The sequence below is a fragment of the Procambarus clarkii genome, chromosome 90 (genome assembly GCF_040958095.1).
Source record: "Procambarus clarkii isolate CNS0578487 chromosome 90, FALCON_Pclarkii_2.0, whole genome shotgun sequence".
In the NCBI taxonomy this organism is placed as follows: Eukaryota; Metazoa; Arthropoda; class Malacostraca; order Decapoda; family Cambaridae; genus Procambarus; species Procambarus clarkii.
The window spans coordinates 8435608-8455926 of record NC_091239.1 but is presented as its reverse complement, the minus strand read 5'-3'; the positions used below and the strand labels follow the sequence as shown (position 1 = coordinate 8455926).

General features: G+C 38.8%; 1 protein-coding gene across 4 annotated transcripts; it reads right to left on the bottom strand.

The window, feature by feature from the left end:
* Nucleotides 1-179: 179 nt before the first annotated feature.
* LOC123746544 (heterogeneous nuclear ribonucleoprotein H2) lies at nucleotides 180-18228 on the bottom strand. 4 transcript variants are annotated; one of them, XM_045728120.2, is made up of 11 exons: nucleotides 18147-18228; nucleotides 13957-14061; nucleotides 11804-11962; nucleotides 10886-11029; nucleotides 10031-10169; nucleotides 8210-8382; nucleotides 7950-8083; nucleotides 7718-7822; nucleotides 5675-5794; nucleotides 5329-5550; nucleotides 180-1308 (listed from the first exon to the last, which is right to left on the bottom strand). In XM_045728120.2, the coding sequence occupies exons 2-11, from the start codon at nucleotides 14039-14041 to the stop codon at nucleotides 1240-1242; spliced, it is 1350 nt and encodes a 449-aa protein (XP_045584076.2). In that variant the 5' UTR covers nucleotides 14042-14061; nucleotides 18147-18228; the 3' UTR covers nucleotides 180-1239. The 4 variants fall into 4 exon arrangements, with proteins under 4 accessions (XP_045584076.2, XP_069174356.1, XP_045584075.2 ...); XM_069318255.1 differs by having other exon boundaries at nucleotides 5325-5550; nucleotides 18008-18192; XM_045728119.2 differs by having other exon boundaries at nucleotides 18008-18192.
* Between the last annotated feature and the right edge of the window lie 2091 nt (nucleotides 18229-20319).

The window sequence follows — 20319 nt, the reverse complement described above, 5'->3', positions numbered from 1 at the left end:
AAACTGTTTTAAGTTTTTAAAGCGGTTTATTTCACCGTACTGTCCTAAATTCATTTTCCATCATATTAATTAAAAAGGTGCAGCTTATAAGTTCTCAAAAGCATACAGCAATTTTATCAAATTCAGCATTAAAAAAGTTTATTAGGGTTTAAAAAGAGGATATTTAAGTAAACAAATCATGAAACTTCGTTATTTTATTTGGTATCTTAAGAATAAAGTCTAAAATTACATTTGTAAATCGTCCGACCTGTCACAATGTAAGGTTTATGCATCCAACTTCTTTTCAAATGGAATGTCACACCAGATAATGTCATGAAAATAAAACTTGTAGCTCACAGCAAGACAGGTACCAGTTAACACGTTCTTCTACTACCAACACTGGCACACCATACACTAGGTAACGTATGCTACACGACACTTTAACCATCAATAATACACTGCGTCCTCTCAAAAATACATCCGTACTTTACACTTTCCCCTCCCTTAAATCTTAGTCACACAGCTTTAACATCAGGTAATTAAAGTTACACAATATTGCATAAACAAAACTAAGAAAACATTTTCTCTTGAATCTTTATTCACAATAAAGTTCAATGAATAAACTCATTTTAGTCAAAAGTTCAATAAGAACTTTAACAGTAAGAAATGTTTTTTATCATTCAGGAGATTCAAGTATCTAACAGAAGCTGTTGTAGTTGCTGCCAGACATCTGGTCGCCAGGGCCAAAACCGTTGTTTGAGTTGAAGCCGTTGTTGAAGCCGCTACCGAAGCCGCCGCCTCCACTTCCACCGCCGCCCATTCCTCCACTGCCGCCACCTCCCATTCCGCCACTGCCGCCGCCGCCCATTCCGCCACTGCCGCCCATTCCACCACTTCCACTTCCCAAACCACTGCCCATTCCCCTACTCAAGCTTCCAGAGAGGCTGCTACCCAGCCCTCCGCTGAGGCTACTTCCCAAACTTCCAATTCCACTTCCCAAACCGCTGCCCATTCCTCCACCGCCACCACCCAGTCCCCCTCCACCCATTCCACCACCGCCCATTCCCCCACCGCCCATTCCACCGCCGCCGCCACCACCCATTCCACCGCCGCCACCACCACCCATACCACCGCCGCCCATTCCACTACCCCCTCCCATACCACCGCCCCCTCCCATACCACCACCGCCCATTCCACTGCCCCCTCCCATACCACCGCCTCCACCCAAACTACCAATTCCTCCACTACCCAAGCCATCGTCTAGGGAACTGTAGCCGCCGCCGCCGCCTCCACCGCCACCCATTCCACCACTGCCATATCCACTACCACCTGGAAAGAAAAATATATTCTCTAGTAAAACACGTAAAATATATTCTCAACCTTTACTTAATAAATCTCAATGATCTTACCTGAATAACTTAGTGGCAAATCTGATAAAATCTATAATTTCCTTTAACTTTTTAAAAACGAATTAATGGCAGAAATTAAGAGAAAAGATAAAAAAAAAGCATCGACAGGGGACTAGAAAGAAGCGATTGGTCAATGTACATACATCACACGTGTAACACTTCAGGAAATAACCAGCCCTTGCAAGTATCAGGATGCCAAACACGTGAATAGAAAAACATAAGACAAGTGATCTCAAAAGAATCTGATTAACCTAGGATATTATCAAGGAATTTAAACTAGAGTGATATTTCGCACCAATAGCCTGTAGAAGAAATGGACGTTAAACAAGAAATTAGAGAATTAAGATTTACGACCATCCTAAAAAATCTGGGCATTCTATAAGGTGAACGATTTTAAAGTCAGGCAATGCAGTTGAAATGATAAAAGAGCAAGGCTACATTTGGAGAAGAAAGGGCATTACCCCAAAGGGCAAGCAGTTTAAATCACCCAGAGCACAGGCTCCAGTTTTAAGAGGTTAATATGATCAGGAAGAGACTGCGATAGGAAGAGGGGCCAAGGAAGTATCATTTCGGATCAAGAGCAGTAGTTCCAGTAAAACTTGGAGAGGGAAGAAAAAACGCAGAAGTGACCAGGACTAGTGTCAAGCATCGGTTCCTGGAGATACACAACAAAATGAGATATCAAATGTTGTAGTTAATTAAATTTGCATAAAACCATTTTTATTACATTGAAGAGCAGAAATAGGTTGGTATATTCAGCAAAGACGGTAAAGTCTAGAGGGGCAGTAAGGAGAATAGGGAAACTGACAGGGGTCCGGTGAACCTGGTATATGTTTCAGACACACAGACATAATGTGCTGTGCAACTGCCTCCCAGTCTCAAGTGGGAAAGTAGAACGAAAGCAGACGATATAAACACAGCTGGGAGGAGGATGGACAGTGGCTGGATAGACATTTATCAGTGCCAAAGGACAGAGCAGTCTGAGAAGATGGGGGCCAAAAGTCAAAGGCCACAGTGGAGAAAGACAAGTGACATGCAGAAGTAACAAATATATGGATTGTACTTGAGTAGAAGACCAGGAAGCAAGAGTGATAAATGCCAGTCTGTAAAACTGGACCTTGTCTCCTCAAAATGTGTGAAAAGGGGGGTGCTGGTGGACCTGGTGTCTTGCCTCAGTTAAAGGTAACACAGGTATTCGGTCAACAAGGTGCTGTGTAAATCAGGGCAGGTATGTTCATCGTGACATCAATATACTTAGGCCATGTAACTGGGTCAGATTGTGGTGAACAGCAGTGTTCAAGTGAGTATGTTAAGTGCTCCATTAAGGAGGATGGTAAAAGATGCATTGTGACAATTAAAAATGAAGCCACTCCAGGTAACAAGGTAGTCACCACAAGAGACTTGAGGCTCTACCCTTCTAAGAGGAGGGAGGGAAAGAGAACCAAACAAGTAGACCAAAGACGAAATTAAGTGCTCATTGCAGCCAGGGATGCAGAGCTCTTCTATCACTGTTCGTACACCCCACGAGCCTGTGTGTGATAAACACAGGCACAGATACTGCCTCATTCTCCCACAGAGATTAAAACACTTCCCTTGTCTCAGCCCCATGACACACAACCACCCTAGGGCAACCTCTCTGGTGGGTGGTCTGATGATCATAATGGTTACCCTACATCCCCAGGAAGGCATGTGAGCCTCTTCTCCATCTCACGCACATTTGAAGGAATTACTGTTCCAAATCTATCTATAGCACAGAAGCTTAGTAACAGCACTAAATGAAAGATCTGTCAAATATAAGAACAAAAAATTACCATAAGATGCCAAGCCTGGAATACTAATTAGCACTGGCACAATCCCAACATGAGAGTGAGCACAACTAAAAATGTCAAAGGTATCAGATTCACCAAGAAATACAGAGTGACATTAAAAAGGGAAGAATTCCAAATACAGTATCTTGAAAATAAGGACATTCTACAAAATGTTTGCCAAAGCTAGACTACAGTTTTAACTGCAAGGCCTAAAGAAATATATCATACCAGACAATTTCAGAGCTGCCTATTCACTTTTCTGAAAATGAATGCCCAGGAGTACATATGGTGATAAAAAATTAGCATAATATTGAATCACACAAGTTTTTTTTCCTTGACATGACCCTCTTGGTAAAATTTACCTATTCCATAAAAGCTCATATCTCGTGCTGCATTAGTTTTATAGGATCCAGGTACCTTAAATTCTGTCATTCTTAGCTCCTTTGAAGAATATTAAGAGCATCCCATTCATGATCACCAAAAACCTAAACAAACATTCACAAAAGTTGCCTTTACTTTCATTTGTTAGTCATGTTACTTTACATGGTACAAAAAGTACCATTAAGCACATGGTATTTTAGTGGTACAAGAATTTCATTCACAAGTGGTACAAGAATTTCATTCTTGAATTTCATTCTTGTACCATTTGTATCATTTCATACAAGAATTTCATTCTTGTACCACTTGTCTCATACCCTTATCTTTTTAGTTTAGCATCTTCAAAAATAATCTATACCCTAGCATTGAACATCTGCATCAGTATTTTTTCCTGCTTCTCTAAATAGCAATCTAGTAATGTACTAATAAAAAAAATTCTGATGCTCCTATTTACCACTATTTCTTGTTGCCTGTGGCAGTTATCCATTCACATCACTGCCTTGCAATAGAATATTACTCGACACTTGCCAAATTTTACCCTTTCTACCGTTCACTATTATCACTAACTTTTAATTACCAGTGTTGATTAATGAGCTTTGGATTAACCCTTTGTTAGTAACCTGGGGTGTTTAAAAATTCATCCTTATTTCAAAATTGGCAATATCCTAACCAGTTTTGCAGAGGGCAGAAAAATTGATTGCAGTAACATTGAAAGTTGACCAATTATATTTTGTTACGTGATTTGCCAAATAACCATTTATGCACGTTTTTATCAGCCAGAAAAAGAATTTTGTAGTGTCATACACAACACAAAAAATGATCATCAGATTTTATGAGAAAGTAATGTAGAATCACAAGATAGCAGAACATCAAATAAGTATTACATAAGCTATTTTTCTTTTTTGGTTGTTTTGAGCAAATACCCCACGCCACTAGCATAAGGTTGCCATCAAAACTCCTAAACCCATATACCTCCCATCCACATTAGGGATGCAATATTTCATATATTCAAGATAAAGGTTAAACAGATTAAGCATTAATGCAGAAGCTTTCACATTACATGCTCTTATAGCTAGGAAATCATACCATCAACTCATGAATAATAAAGTAATAAAAATTTCTTAAGTCCCAAGAAAAAATATTGTAAGACAATATACGTCCAATAAATGTCTGACCAAAATGATTAATATCTCTTGTCTTAGTACCAAACTATGTACACAACCAACAAGCCTTTGTCTACAGATAAAAATATCCTTTCCTGGGCACTGATAATCTTGAATAAAAATGCAACCTTAAACTGCAAGAGAACTGTTGCAAATAAAATAAAAGCAACTTGCAATGCACTGGATTACTTTGCCAACATATCTTGTCAAACAAGTAGTACCAGTGCAAATTATTAAAGTTCCTAGTCTAAAGGCTTTTTTTTTTTTTTTTTACAACTTTTAGTTGTCTCAAGACAAAATTGATTATTTACAAAGTAGAACTGCACATCTCAATTTAATTATGAAATTAATAATTCAAATACCAATCTAAAAATTCAAATTGATTGAAAATTTAATGGCTCATATGTTGATTTTCTTATATAACTTAAAATTTCATCAAATTGCTAATAGAAACTGTAATGAATTGTAGCTACCCTACTAAATATAATCAATGAAAAAAATTCCTAGTTCCCTTTCAAATCCATTGGTGCATTAGTTAAGATGCCCATGTTCACTTACTTACGGTAAATAGTGCGAATGCGACGTACCTACCTCCCCCAATCGGCTGCCCCCCCCATAACCCCCACCAAACCCGCCGCCCATGCTGCCTCCGCTGAAACTTCCGCCGCCGCCACCACCTCCAAAGTTACCAGAGCCTGGTCCACCCATGGGACCAACTGGGCCTCCCATGGGTCCTCCAGGTCCACCCATATTTCCACCAGGGGTGGAGTTCAGGAAAAGCTCAATGTAACGATGCTGCATGTTTGCTTTATCCTGCAAAGTAAACATTCCTATATTAGAAACATTAGATTGACATTAGTAATTATTATCAATTATTAAACATTACTAGCATATGCAAAATATTTTAATTTTATAAAGACCTCTCAAAATAACATACCTTGGACATGGCTTTTACAGCATCATCGTGTGTAGCAAATTCAATATCCGCTTCACCAGAGGGACGATTGGAACTGTCCATGATGATATTAATGTTGACAGGGTTTAGAGGTCTGAAGAACTGGTGGAAAAAGGAAGTGCAAATTAGTTTGTTGGTATACCAATACTTTTTTGTTATGCAGCTATCAAGGAAGTTGTTCCCTGCATCTTCTTGCCAGCCAAATAACTAACATTCTTAGGAATGCAACTGACATGCATGCATTCTCACCTCTGGCAGTTTATATAGAAGATGGAAAGGAGGCAGGTGGATGTGGGATAGTGGAAATCTGAGGTTCTACCTGTCAGCTATGAAGGAAATAGGAGAAGAATGGGTGATACAAGTATGTAGTGGCAATGCAGTGGTTGGGGGTGGTGGTGCTGTGGTGGCAGTACTATGGAGTGATGCCCCTCTTGCAATGAAACACGTTCCTTGGTCAAATTAAATATGTATTCAAACAAAGATGCAGTTGCCAACTCCCAGAGCAAGGGGTCTCAAACTGGGGTACATGTACCCTGTAGTGCTCTTTTACCTCTAGGAATATATGTTCATCACTAGTATATATATATTTTCCAAGGTTGTTCCAGTGCATTTTAAAATTCACTTAACAGAGCAACTTGAAAAAATGTACACATACTAGCCCCTGGGCGGTGCTGCTAATAAGTCGACAACACCGCTGCTTGCAAGAAAGAAATTCTTCCCAGATTGTTAAAATAATCACTATTCCCTGATCATGGGAAAAATAATAAAAAATACTATGACATTTTGGCTGCAACAGGGCGAAGAGGTCCGGCAAGATTCAGGTGCTGAGAGTACACGTTCTGAGCGGTCTCCTCTCTAGCTGTCAGGCGGGAGTAGCCACGAAGATATTTTTACGTAATTATTTTAATTTCCGATTTTTTTTGTCGGATTATTATTCAATAGTGTGTAGTGTCATATGTCAAGCTACGAGCAGTCATGTCCAACAGCCTGGTTGACCAATCCAGCAGCAAGGAGGCCTGGTCGAGGACCGGGCCTGTGAGGACACTAAACCCCGTAACCATCTCAAGATAACCTCAAAGTAATGCGATATATTTACCTAATAAATTGTGTAAACTATCACTATACTCAAAGTATAGTGTGCATATTAGCAATTCAATTATGATGTTTATATGATATGGTGCATCGAAACAGCATGGTAGCCACCAACACACCAGACAACGTTACATACAACTTGAACTGTTAAAAGGCTAGAGAGCACCAGGCACACTCAAGTCTGAACATTCCTACAGATCTCCTTTTATTCTTGAATGTTACTTTAAAGACCAGAAATAGCAGCTGGTGGATCCTCTCCACCCGTTGTTGGCTTCAAGATGTTTTGTACCAAGCAGTTGTTAAAGAATTAGTAACTACAGTACCTAAAATTTAAAAAATTACAACAATGTCAACATTGCCAAATTCAACAGCTTTCATTTCAAATCACTAGGAATGAAAACTACAAAAATTTGAATTTTTGCAAAATTCAAAATCTTATTGCACCACCCACTGAGCACCTTAAGGCGCTATGGGCATTGCCTTGCTTTGCAACTAGATTAGTACAGTACCAGAAAAACGAATATTTCAGATTGTTATTCATAAACAATGTACTGTATATACATTGCTGTCACAGTCTATTGTAAATACAGTACTCTTGTTTTTGCATCTGTAAGAATTTATTTGTCAACCTTGGACACCAATTTTCTTTTATTTACCCAACAAACGACTTTGGGAAATATAAAATGATTGTTAATTTTTTAAGTATCGCTGAGCAACCCACAAGCCACCTGGGAAGGCCAAAACTTTTACTATCAGGAACACATGGAGAAGCCAAACCACCAGTTTCAATAACTGGTGCCAAAAGATAGTTATCTACATTTTCTAGGCCCAAAGGCATCAACCCACCATTTGATCAGCTAAATAGGGATCACAAAAGAAAATTAAATATCACAAACAATAACAAGTAAGAAGCGGAGCTGCCTTTCAACTTACATCAGCTATGTCCATTTCTGTAGCACGGAAAGGAAGACCTCGCATGTGAACACAATGTCCTGTTCCATTGTTCCAACTTCCTCCTCGACCACCACCAAAATTACCCTGAAAGTGTCACAAAGTTTAATTTTGTCCCAAAACCTTAATACAACATATTAGTTAAAAGATATTGTACAGTATAGTCAATGCTAATTCAATAATAAAAAAAAAAAAAGCAGTCCTTTCACATTACCTTCAAGCCACCCGGACCACCACCACGGCCACCACGGTTACTCAGCCAGCTGCTAGGTCCATCATTGTAACCGCCAGAACCTCCCCAGCCAGGACCATCATCATAGTCATTGTAGCCACCTTCAGAGGCAAAATCTGCAAAGTACATTCCAATGAATGTAATCCTTACAACAGAAACTTCACATCTAAATTTGCAAATACTGTAAAAATTATATGCAAAATTACAACCATTACAAACTGGTAAGCAAGTTTTAAACTTACGAGTTCGACCACGGCCTCCCAAACTGTAACGATTCATGCCTCCAAATCTATCGCGTGAATCATACGGAGTGGGTCTGTTATTGTAGCCTCCCATTGGACCACCTGGACCTCGCATCTTGGGACTCATGGCAGCACGTACTTCTCCTAGATTGCTTCGGAAGATCTCTATGTATCTGTTGGATAATAAAGAAATTAATTCACCATGAAAATCTTAAAATGGGGGATTATGCCAAACTAAAGCAATAACTAATTTTAAGTAAACTCTGATAATGAACTTCAAGGATTTTTGTATATCAACTAAGGTGTTTTGTCTGATACATAAACAAAGGCATTTAAAATTTTAACGCTAAATATAAAACTTTCAGTGGATAATTATGGTATTCAAGAAAAGTACTGTATTAAGGAAATTAAATATCAGTAGACTTTTGCTCCAGTGTGTAACTAGGAAGGGGAGGGGTGGTGGCCATCTGCAATGACAACCAACCATTGGCCTAGGCAGAAAGTACCTCTGATTATAGGAATAAATTTCTGGAAAATTTGTTTAAATTCACATTCAACTCTTGATTTCAAGAACATTGTCTTTGTTCTATTGACAACACACCATATTCCATCAGCACTGCTGTGATTTTAAGGGAATTAATATTTTGTACACCAAATGTCTATTTATCAGGAAATATTATAATCTCAATTAAGTCAAAATTATTTACAAATGAACTGCATAATCTTAAAAAAATTGTAACTGTTACCGACAGTGTGGATAGTCCGAGTCCCAGGCCCGGCCCCACCAGCCCGTGCCCGTGTCCCGGCCCAGTGTCTCCTCCCGCTCCTTCCCGGTCAGCCCAACAGACAGGCCCAGCCCGGCCCACCAGCTTCAGCCCAGGCCCACCGCCCGACTGCCCACCAGCCAGCCTCCTCTGCCTACCTGACTCACCACATGCCCTCCCACCCACCAGGGGTTCACTGCATGTCTGCTGCCATCTTCGAAGTGCCCTTCTTGACTTCTCTTATAACTAACATACAGTCAAGCTCAAGAGTATCTTGGGACTTCCTTCAGCAAACTTCTACTAAAAAGTTAGAAAAAATCCATATTCATGGAACATTACACAGGTACTGTTAAGGATTCCTTACCTTCATGCACTGACAAAACGGAAATGTGAAAGTACTGTATACTGGAAGTCCCATTAGTAATTAAACTAAAATACGACAGACCCTTACCCACTAATGGCTGTTTTCGGGAGTACTGCTTGGGATGTGAAACAACCATTTCCTACCCTCAACGGTCCTCCCTTATTCAGCATCTTAAGTAAACTGGGGTTTGGTTTATGGGATAGAGAATGCTACCCTTTGTTTCACATAGTAATTTAAATGTAAAAATCATAAATCAATTTACTTCATAGTCTTAATACTGAACAAAATGGGTACCATTCTCCAAGGGAACATTGGATATTCCTTGCCTTTAATGATTGTCTAAGTTTAATAATTCATGCAAACCTGTTATGTCCAATGAGATAAGGCCCTAAACCCGAGCCAGTAAATGCAAGGAAACCATCCTGGGAAGTAACACCCTCCCAATCCTCCCTCCCTGCCTCTCCACCAGTAGCCAGCTACGCCCCTTTCAGGTGCTATAGGGCAGATTTGTTTCAAATTTCATTTAACTATCACTAAACATTATCTTCACTTGCCATGTCTGCCAGTGTCAAAATTCTTGATATCAGGAAAAGTACTGTACTGACAATGAAACTTGACCACAAACCTCCCCACATCCTGTATGTACTGATAACCTGAGTGCAACACCATTCCTTTGTAGTGTTGCCTTCCCACCTGTGCGCTATTTTTTCCTTATGCTTCTCAAGGGACTTTTCAGCGACCTCTTTGTTTATAAACTGAACGTATGCCTCCCCCGTATGCCGCCCCTGGTAGTCGGTAGGCAGAGCTATCCCGTTCGGAACTATCTCCAACCCTACCCAGCGACATTGAAAGAGAATAATGTTAAGAAAAAAATGACAACTATATTATTATTGGCTTTCATAATATTCACTTGAAAACCAGAATGAAAAACAGTAATGTTTAAGATTAAGATTTATTTTTCTAGTAAACTACAGAATATGCCTTCTAGATATACACCCCCGCCCCAAATGCTATCGTCTATTCCCCAAAAAATCCATTATTCCTGATCATTGAAGAAATTATCCCTTACAAACAAAATGTGAATGCTTATATCCCTGATTTTCAGTGTACAGCACATATTTCAACAATTCTAAAAGCAATTTAACAATGGTCAATACTCATAATTCTTAACACTGATAAGGGATTTTTTTATTTTCTGTAACTAGTTTCAAGACTAATCTTTTTAAGTGAACACTTGATGTGTTAAGAGCCTATAGAGATGTGATAAAATGTAATAATTTTCAGCAATGTTTAATACTGTATATGCAAGTTTTTAGTTACCACAAAATCTAACACTACTGTAAAGTTTACTTTCCATACCCTTTGTCTTGACACCCAACCCTAAATCCAGTTAAGCCTTTTCTAATTTGCAACTTCTTTCAGGCCTTAATTTTATTTTCACATTCTCAATGGCTCAAGTATGAAACAAAATGTTTATAACTCATATTTCTTCAAAATCTCATAATAAGCATTAACTTGTTCCAAGAAAAAAATGCCCAGAATACTTACCAGAAAAGAACTGTGCAATCTCTTCTTTTGAGCATCCAAATGGCAAACCACGGAGGCGAACACAGCCATCATCTTCACCACCAGATGCTCCAAACCCAGCCCTCTTAACAACCCATTCCATTTCAGATTTTTTCGCTTTAAATACTGAAAAAATAAAAATAATTTTGGATTCATACCTTTTTATATAGTTCATCCTAAATACATTGAAAAACTGTATATATTAAAATTGTACAAGCATAAAAATGCATTCCTCAATTATGTGGTGCACATCACAGCTACCTACTCATTTCCCCAATCTGACAGCAGTTGAAATGCAATGCAACTGCTGCCGACGGCAAAACTTTACGAAACAACTATTTACACAAAGAAATCACAATAGCGTGATGCATCAAACGAACAAATCCACAAGGGCCGTGATGAGGGTTCGAACCTACATCCGAGAGGATCCCAGGCGCGCCTTAACCGACTGTGCCATGACATGGTAAAAGAATTGCAACCAGGAGTTCATCTCCCCTCACATGGATCCTGCAGTCTCTCACACACACAAACCAGGGTTTTACACAATTATAGGCGACCACCCTGGGGCATTTGCTCCACGAGCGTACACAAATTGTGGCGTCATAACGAAAATTTCAGGAGTCACCACAGCCCAAGTCACATTGTTATTTTTCCATGATCAGAAAATGCATTTTAACAATATCAGAAGAAAAATGTTTATAATTTTTATATTTTATTTTCACCAAATGTTGCATGGTATAATCAGTGGCACTGCCCAGGGGTTAATTTAAATATAAAGGAACTCTCAAATCATACCATATACCTACACTACAGCCATTGCTTGATTTCTATATGCAGAAATTAAAAAGAAAATTGTATTATCAAATGTAGTTTAAACCGAAAAGGTAAAACCCGTCTCACCCTCAATGTATCTTCTGCCCATGTGTTGGTTGTGTTTCTTCTCCGCTAAGGTCACATCTTCCTCTGTGGAAACTTCAACATATGCTTCACCACTGGGCCGACCTTCTCTGGAAAGCGTGAGGTGAACACCCTCACGACCATTTTTTATATTTACACCATCTGAAGAATAGAAAATGTTATTTTAATTACATAAAATAAAAGAGTTAATGCAAAGACTAAGAGGATTTCAGAACAATTTTAAATACATTTTTTCACCCGCTTACACTGGATCTTAAAAGCCAAACTGCCATAAATATATATATATATAAAATTATATTATGCATCTAAAATACTAATTTAAACTGATCATCTGGGGCTTACTAATCTGTTAAGAGCAAATGACCACTGAATGGACAGAAGGAAAACTGTACTGTAAGTGCTGGCCAAGAGTGCAATGCAGTTTTGGTCCCACCCAAATGTTTGGTTACAAAACCCTAATTTTTTTTCCATGCCACTTTTTGAATACAAATGTCAAGCATTTAAGATTTTGCATAACTAATGAACGATGGCACCCTGCCAAACACACGTAACTTCTATGTTGCTGCAATGTTCAAACTTGAAACCTAACAAGATGACGAGTCACAATATCATGACTGAAGATATGATGACCAAACCACCCACCATAAGATCAAGATACAATGACGTTTTGGTCCATCCTGGGCCAGTATTAAGTTGATTGTGATAATGATAATGGTCCAGGACAGACCGAAATATTGTTGCCTTTATCTTATGGTGTTATCTTGAGGTTATCCTAAGATGATTTCGGGGCTTTAGTGTCCCTGCAGCCCGGTCCTCAACCAGGCCTCCACCCCCAGGAAGCAGCCCGTGACAGCTGACTAACACCCAGGTACCTATTTTACTGCTAGGTAACAGGGGCATAGGGTGAAAGAGAAACTGCCCATTGTTTCTTGCCGGCACCCAGGATCGAACCCAGGACCACAAGTCCAGCGTGCTGTCCGCTAGGCCGACCGGTGTGGGGTTAGGTCATCACTCCAACTTGTAACAACTCTAGCAAGTTGTAGCACTTTCTAACAAACTTTATAACAAGACATACTATGTAACAAGTTGTAATAAGGTAACAATAGGGACCATTATGTTGTGTTTGCAGGGACTGCTCACCATTTTAGAACCTTTAATTTTAATGATTGACATGAATTTTCAGCTCCTAGTAGTTTTTGACTAATGTCATAAATAGGATGTTTGACAATATATATGAAGCCAAATTTTATGTATGACCGACAAGCACTTTGGAAGGGAAAAATGGTCCTACACCTTGCAGCCAAACTTTAGACAAACAAATCTCATATATATATATATCAATGAGAAAATCCACCCCGGAGTCCCTGGTGGATTTCCTCATTGATATATAATACGTTAGTGAGAGTTGGGTGAAATTGTTTACCTCTTTGCACCACCATAAATTATAGGTTCCAAACCAATAAGCAAACATGTACACCTGATAGATCAACACCACCACAACTTTGCCTAGAAATATATTTGCTTCTGAAAACCACAACTACCAGACAATTTCTGTATTCTACTACAATATTTCTGACTACAAATACTACTATGAGGAGAGGTTGCATTCCAAAATACTTTTGTCAAGTTCATCCTTCACAAGAATAAGTCCCATAAAATCCTACTATCTGTATATTATTTACAATCACCATACTTTCCTGTCACAAGACTAGTCCAATTGCATAAAATTCTTTGGATGAAGGAAACATACAAGAATATTAGCTATACAATAATTAAGAACATTTGAAAAAAGAAACATGGTATTTAGGGGAGACAAACATTTGACAATGCAGGAAGGAAATTAGCAGGGAAAAGCACCAAGCCATTACAACTATACAGCATTTTGAAGGGATCAGGATATGGATTTGGGATGAGACTGGAAAGGAATGGTGCCCAACCACTCGAACGATCGGGGATTATATAACACCGACCAACATGAATAGAGACTGTCGCTCTACCGACAATGTACAAGGTATTTCGATTACAAAGTTCTATACAATGTTCATTCATACACAGAACAGCCTATACTAAACTACTGTGTATTTGCTTAACTATAATAATTATTCAAAGCAAAACCAAAGGGTTTTAATACTTACCAAAAAATTTGACCACATCCTCCACAGTAGCTGACCATGGTAGGCCACGAACCCTGACCACTGTTTCTTCATCACCTTCACCCATTTTGGTTTGCTTTTCTTCCTCTGTAAAGGCAAGCGTGCTCAGCTAAGAAAATAAAATTTAACACAAAACCTGACAAGCTTATTATTTTACTAATACAATCACCAAAAAATTCAGATCACCCTTTGTCATTTGTCTTCACTTCTTGTATGCTAGATAAGATGACTACCAGGAGAAAGTACTAAGCAAGTATGACTATATAGCACAAAGTGATAAGGATTTTGGAAAGAACAGAGGGAAGGGATGGTGGACAACCACTTGGGCAATCAGGGATCGAACGGTGACCTGCAAGAAGCAAGACCGCTACTCTCCCGTCCAGTCCAAGTGATTATCTTTGTACTCTTCACATGCAGCAAGCTAGAAATTAATCAATTCAATGATGTATTGTATTTCAGAATTCATTAAACTTAGAAAGGTAATGTGATCAAAAATGTTAATTGAAACAAACATTCCATACTGGTAGTTTAGTGCAAGAAATATGAAATACATACAATCATTGAACATTTCCAGTTGTAAAATGGAGATGTAATAATTATTCCATGAAAATCAAGCCACACAATGCAACTACAACAGATGAACCCTTATAAAGCGGTTCTTGTCAATTGTCGATTCACAGGGTAATGCGGTTATCTTTTGAAGATTTAAATAATTGTTTTGGTTTTTACATGATGCAAATATGAACATAATTGGGCTATGTGGATGTAATGGAGATTACCTTAACTCATGAAAAAAAATTATATCATTTCATGGTACAAATGCAGTGATCATGAATATTACTAAGGGACTGTTGTCATGTGATGTTTTAAATAATTATTGTCTGCGTTTTACATGTATGATGCAAATACTAGTATGGGTATAAAAGCTCAGTGGATGTAAATAAACTGAAAACAATCTGCGAAACACTGGAGGATAAAACAAGAAGCGTTAACATAGTCGAGCACCAGGTGTTGACAAGTGCCAGACACTGCACTTGGGTAAAGTGTAGTGTTGAAATTTCAATTTCAACTTTGCATTATGTCAAAGCAGTCCCACCAAACTGCAGAGTGCCTCCATCTAGGCACTGGCTGAAGGCATTCCCTATTAGAAATCAAATTTCCTGTTTTATGGAAAATAATGAACTTACAACCCAGGACAACATGGATAAAATTTAGAGCAGGAACATCCTGTTCCAGGTACTCAACCACTATGACAATCACAGAAGCCTTAAGAGGAGAAGCAAAATGCCGATGTTGTTCACACACATTTTGTAAAGGCATTCGACAAATGTGACCATGGAGTGATCAGTAGGAATAATGGGTAAAGTGTGGTATTGGATTTTCAATTTCAACTTTGTCAAACATAATGCAGTGATGGTAAATCAAGGAAGATAAAGTCCACAGGCAGGGAAAAGCTGTACCCCAGGGCACAGCTTTTGCACCACTGATATTTCTCATTCTTATCTCTGATATGGACAAAACCCTAAACAGCATCGTGTCATCCTTTGCAGATACGAAAATCAGCATGAAAATTGCCACTGTAGACACTAAAAAACTACTTCAGATGTAAATAAAGTATTCAATTGGGCGACTGAAAATAATGTTGTTTAACGGTGATAAGTTCCAGATACTGAGGTATGGTGAAAACTAGGAACAAACAAAACAGGGGTACAGAACACATCAGACCTACTCATAAAAGGAAAGCAACATGTAAAAGACCTGGGAATTGTGATATCTGATGACCTGACGTTTAGTGAACACAACCGAGCGAATATAGTGGCAGCCAGGAAAATTATAGATGGATTATGAGAACGTTTAAATCCAGAAGTCCCACAGCAATGCTAACACTATTTAAATCACTGGTGCTGTCCCCTCTAAAGTTTTGCTCAGTACTCACTTCCCCTTTCAGAGTAGAAGAGATCTCTAAAGAGGGAATACAGAGAACACATGACAACAAAACATCTAAACTATTGGGACCGTCTCAAAACTCAAATGTAATCTCTGGAAAGGAGATCGAGAAAGGTATCAAATAACATACATGGAAGATACTGGAGGACCAGGTCCCAAATTTGTGAAGTAAAATAGCATACTGGAGCAAAAGGTACAGGAAGAAAGTGTAGAAATAGAAACCAGTGAGAAGTAGAGGTGCTATAGGCACAATCAGAAAGCACTGCTTGAACATCAAGGGTCCATGGCTGTTCAACACCCTCCCAGCAAGCATTAGAAATATTGCCAGAACCAAGCTGGATGTATTCAGGAGGCAGGTTCTTGCAAGAAGTGCCAGACCAATCAGGCTGTAGTGGATATGTGGGCCTGCAGGCTACTCCAAGCAACAGCCTGTTGGATCAAGTTATCACAGCTCAATAACTGCCTAACTTTGCCTACTGAAGATGAACTTAAGCCAAATGGTCCAGCCTTCAGCATTAGTTTTAAGATGTGTTTAAACAATGAAAAACTATGGATATTTTTTACTAATTAGTAAACACTGCAAAGGCATCATTTAGTAAGACTCCACAGGAAGTTATTACTAAAATGTATTGAGTTGCTAAACTATTATTATTGGTTGCAAATCATGAGATAAGCAACATAGGTTATAACATCCATACAAAAAATATAGTATCTACCATTATTGGTTTATATGGCAGTATACAAATTTATTAGTTAATAAAATTGCACAGTATAAATCCTCAAAACTGGCATAGTCAAATTTACATATTTTTATACTTTAGTTACAGGATAGCTTCCCTTTTATCTTTGCCATATTATGCTTTAAAACTAATTGTGTATGCCATATTATGCTTTAAAACTACTAATTGTGTATGCAACAGGTCCTACAGAGAACATAAGAACAAAGGTAACTGCAGAAGGCCTGGCCATACAAGGCAGCTCCTAGAACATCTCTTTTTTGCTCGTACTATATGTTACACTAAAGCAAGATTGTTGTACTAGAAAATGAAAACAGCTCGTAAAAGTGACATTCTCCTTTCCTCTTTTGGGTCCTCTGGTAGGTAAGGAGCGGACACAAACCTGACTTTTCCTGATGTTGGGAAACCGTCAGAGGGCTGGAGTATGAATTGATAAAATGCATTTAAACTTAGCAAGGCAAACTAGTTTTGAAATCACACACAGAGATCACACTAACGTGATGCATCAATTGAACATATCCACATGGCCGTGACTCCTCGTCACGGCTCTTGTGGATTTGTTCATTAGTTTTGAAATAAAGCAAGATAATAGATACAATAATTTTGGGTTAGAAGATATACAAACAGGTATATTTAAGCAAGGATGTGGGTGAGTATATACATATTAGTAATCCAATATTAAATTTTAATACTACATACTATATTAATAGACCCTGTACCAAGATTGGTCCAGCCATCTTTCTACTGAATGAGGTAGAAGAGTCCACCACTTCCATGCTATTGGAGTGGGAGGGAGGCCCTTCACACTATTGGGTTGGCATGGGTGGGCACCCCATGCTATTGTAGGAGGGTGGAGCCCCCCATTCATGCTAATGGGGTGGGATGGGCCCCCCCCGAATGCTATTGGGGTGGGGTGGGAGGGGGCACCCCACATGCTATTGGGGTGGAGGTGGAATGCCATGGTGGAGGTCACCCACCTCCACCATGGGTGGTGGTGGGTACAGGGCCCAGCAACGCAAAAGGGTGGAGTCCCCCCAACCACTAGAGGGTGGGGGGGAAGGTCCCCCCCCAACACTGTAGGGTGGGGGTCGAGGCCCCACACACTGGAGGGCCCGCCACGCGTGCCGCGGACCCCACGCCGCCGCCGCCCCCCACCCTAACAACGCAACAGTCCCCAACAAACCCCACCCCCACACCACCCACCACAGCCACCACCCCACCACCACCCACAGGAGCCACAAACCAGCCCAAAAAGTCAGTAAAAGAGAGCGTGGGGTCGGCGGCGGCGGCGCCACGCTGGGGTGAGGCTCAACATGGCGTCAGACGCCGCCGGTGCTCCTCATCCTTACCTCCGTCAGACATGACACAGCGGCGGCGGGCACGACGGTCGGTCTCTGCGGCGGCGTCCTCGCGGCAACCCTCGGCTGGCCCAGCTACACGATGCCACCAATAACCCAGAAAGTACAATGAGTGGGGCGATATACTAACCCGTGAGGCAGGAGCGTGAGCCTACTGGCGGGGTCAACAAGCGTCTGTGGCGGCCCGCCGCGGCGCGCGCCTCCCCCCCACCACCCGCGGACCAATACATCACCCGCCAAATTTGAAACAATTTTATAATAAAAATAATAATTTATTTAGAAACAGTACATATATAGTTGCAGAGTTACAGTACAAGGACGGGAGACATCTCCCGTCACGCAGTCGCACCTCCACAGATCTCCAGAATCAGCTTTTCATACTGGTAATGGCTCCAAAGGGCCACCACTTACGGGCTATTCATGCCCGTGCCACTTTTTGGATGGCTTAATCTTCATAATCATCATCATCATCTACAGTACAAACATTCTGTTAGATTTAAAGATAGAGGTAGTACATACAATACCTAAAGCCACTAATATGCATAGCGTTTCAGGCAACGCTATCTCTCAATATGTTAAAATTCAAAATTCAAATTCAAATTTTTATTCAGGTAAAACTATATACTGTACATAGAAGATGAGTTAATAATATAAAGTTGGATTTACAGATAGAGCTATTACGTACAATACCTAAAGCTACTAATACGCATAGCGTTTCGGGCAACGCTATCAATATCTCCTCTCTGCCTGGCCATTCATATATTATTTTCATGTGTTACGGTGTTTCATGTTATTGTATCATCTAGTTTGGTGTTTTTTCTGCATAATGGATGCGTGGAAGTATCTTAAACACAGTTGGTATTTTCGTAGTCATCATACAGAGGCTAGTCTTCAGTACTGCGTCCATTCAAGCTTTTTACGGGACAATATTTTCCCGTACTCACGTTTTCTTCTGTACGATACTTCAAAAGTACTGTACATAAACCAACACTGATATATGTAAATCGCTCAGTAAGTCAGTAATTCATGATCTTAATATAATATAATAATTATTCAAATAAACCCATATGAAAACCAATATTTGAAAATAACGAAAATCACTCATAACTTTAGCTAAATGAATTGTGGGGTTCAGTCCCTGAACCCATTATGTGCCTCTAACCTTTTCCACTGCCGCCCACAGGATGGGTATACGGTGCATAATAAATGAACTAAACGGACCTGTTAGGCAAATATATATTACTACTAGTAAATGAACAAATCCACAAGGGCCGTGACGAGGATTCGAACCTACGTCCGAGAGAATCCCAGTCATCATAGTATACTACTAGTATACACTGTAGTGCCTAAAACCATATATATATATATATATATATATATATTATATATATATATATATATATATATATAATATATATATATATATATATGTCGTACTAGTAGCCAGAACTCACTTCTCAGCCTACTATTCAAGGCCCGATTTGCCTAATAAGCCAAGTTTTCCTGAATTAATATATTTACTATAATTTTTTTCTTATGAAATGAAAAAGCAACCCTTTTCTCTATGTATGAGGTCAATTTTTTTTTATTGGAGTTAAAATTAACGTAGATATATGACCGAACCTAACCAACCCTACCTAACCTAACCTAACCTATAATTATAGGTAAGGTTAGGTTAGGTAGCCAAAAAAAGCTAGGTTAGGTTAGGTTAGGTAGGTTAGGTAGACGAAAAACATTAATTCATGAAAACTTGGCTTATTAGGCAAATTGGGCCTTGAATAGTAGGCTGAGAAGTGCGTTCTGGCTATTAGGTACGACATATATATATATATATATATATATATATATATATATATATATATATATATATATATATATATATATATATATATATATATATATATATAAATTCAAAAATTCAAATTCAAATGTTTATTCAGGTAAAGTATATACATACAAGAGGTTATACAAAAAATGATAGATTTATAGTTAGAGCTAGTACATACAATGCCTAAAGCCACTATTACGCAAAGCGTTTCGGGCAGGAAAAACATTAAAGACTAAAACTTATTACTAATTGAGATTAAACAAGAACATATATATATATATATAATATATAATATATATATATATATATATATATATATATATATATATATATATATATATAATATATTATATATATTTATATATATATATATATATATATATATATATATATATATATATATATATATATATATATATATATATATATATATTTGTGGTTTATGTGCTTTAATATACTGTACCTATAATTTTCT

What these genes read in the sequence shown, in the direction of transcription:
- LOC123746544 (XM_069318255.1), bottom strand. An exon ending in GGGAGGCCGTGGTCGAACTC is followed by an intron (nt 8,084 to 8,209) that starts GTAAGTTTAAAA and finishes TGTACTTTGCAG; the next exon opens with ATTTTGCCTCTGAAGGTGGC. An exon ending in CAGCCGATTGGGGGAGGTAG is followed by an intron (nt 1,309 to 5,324) that starts GTACGTCGCATT and finishes TTTTCTTTCCAG; the next exon opens with GTGGTAGTGGATATGGCAGT.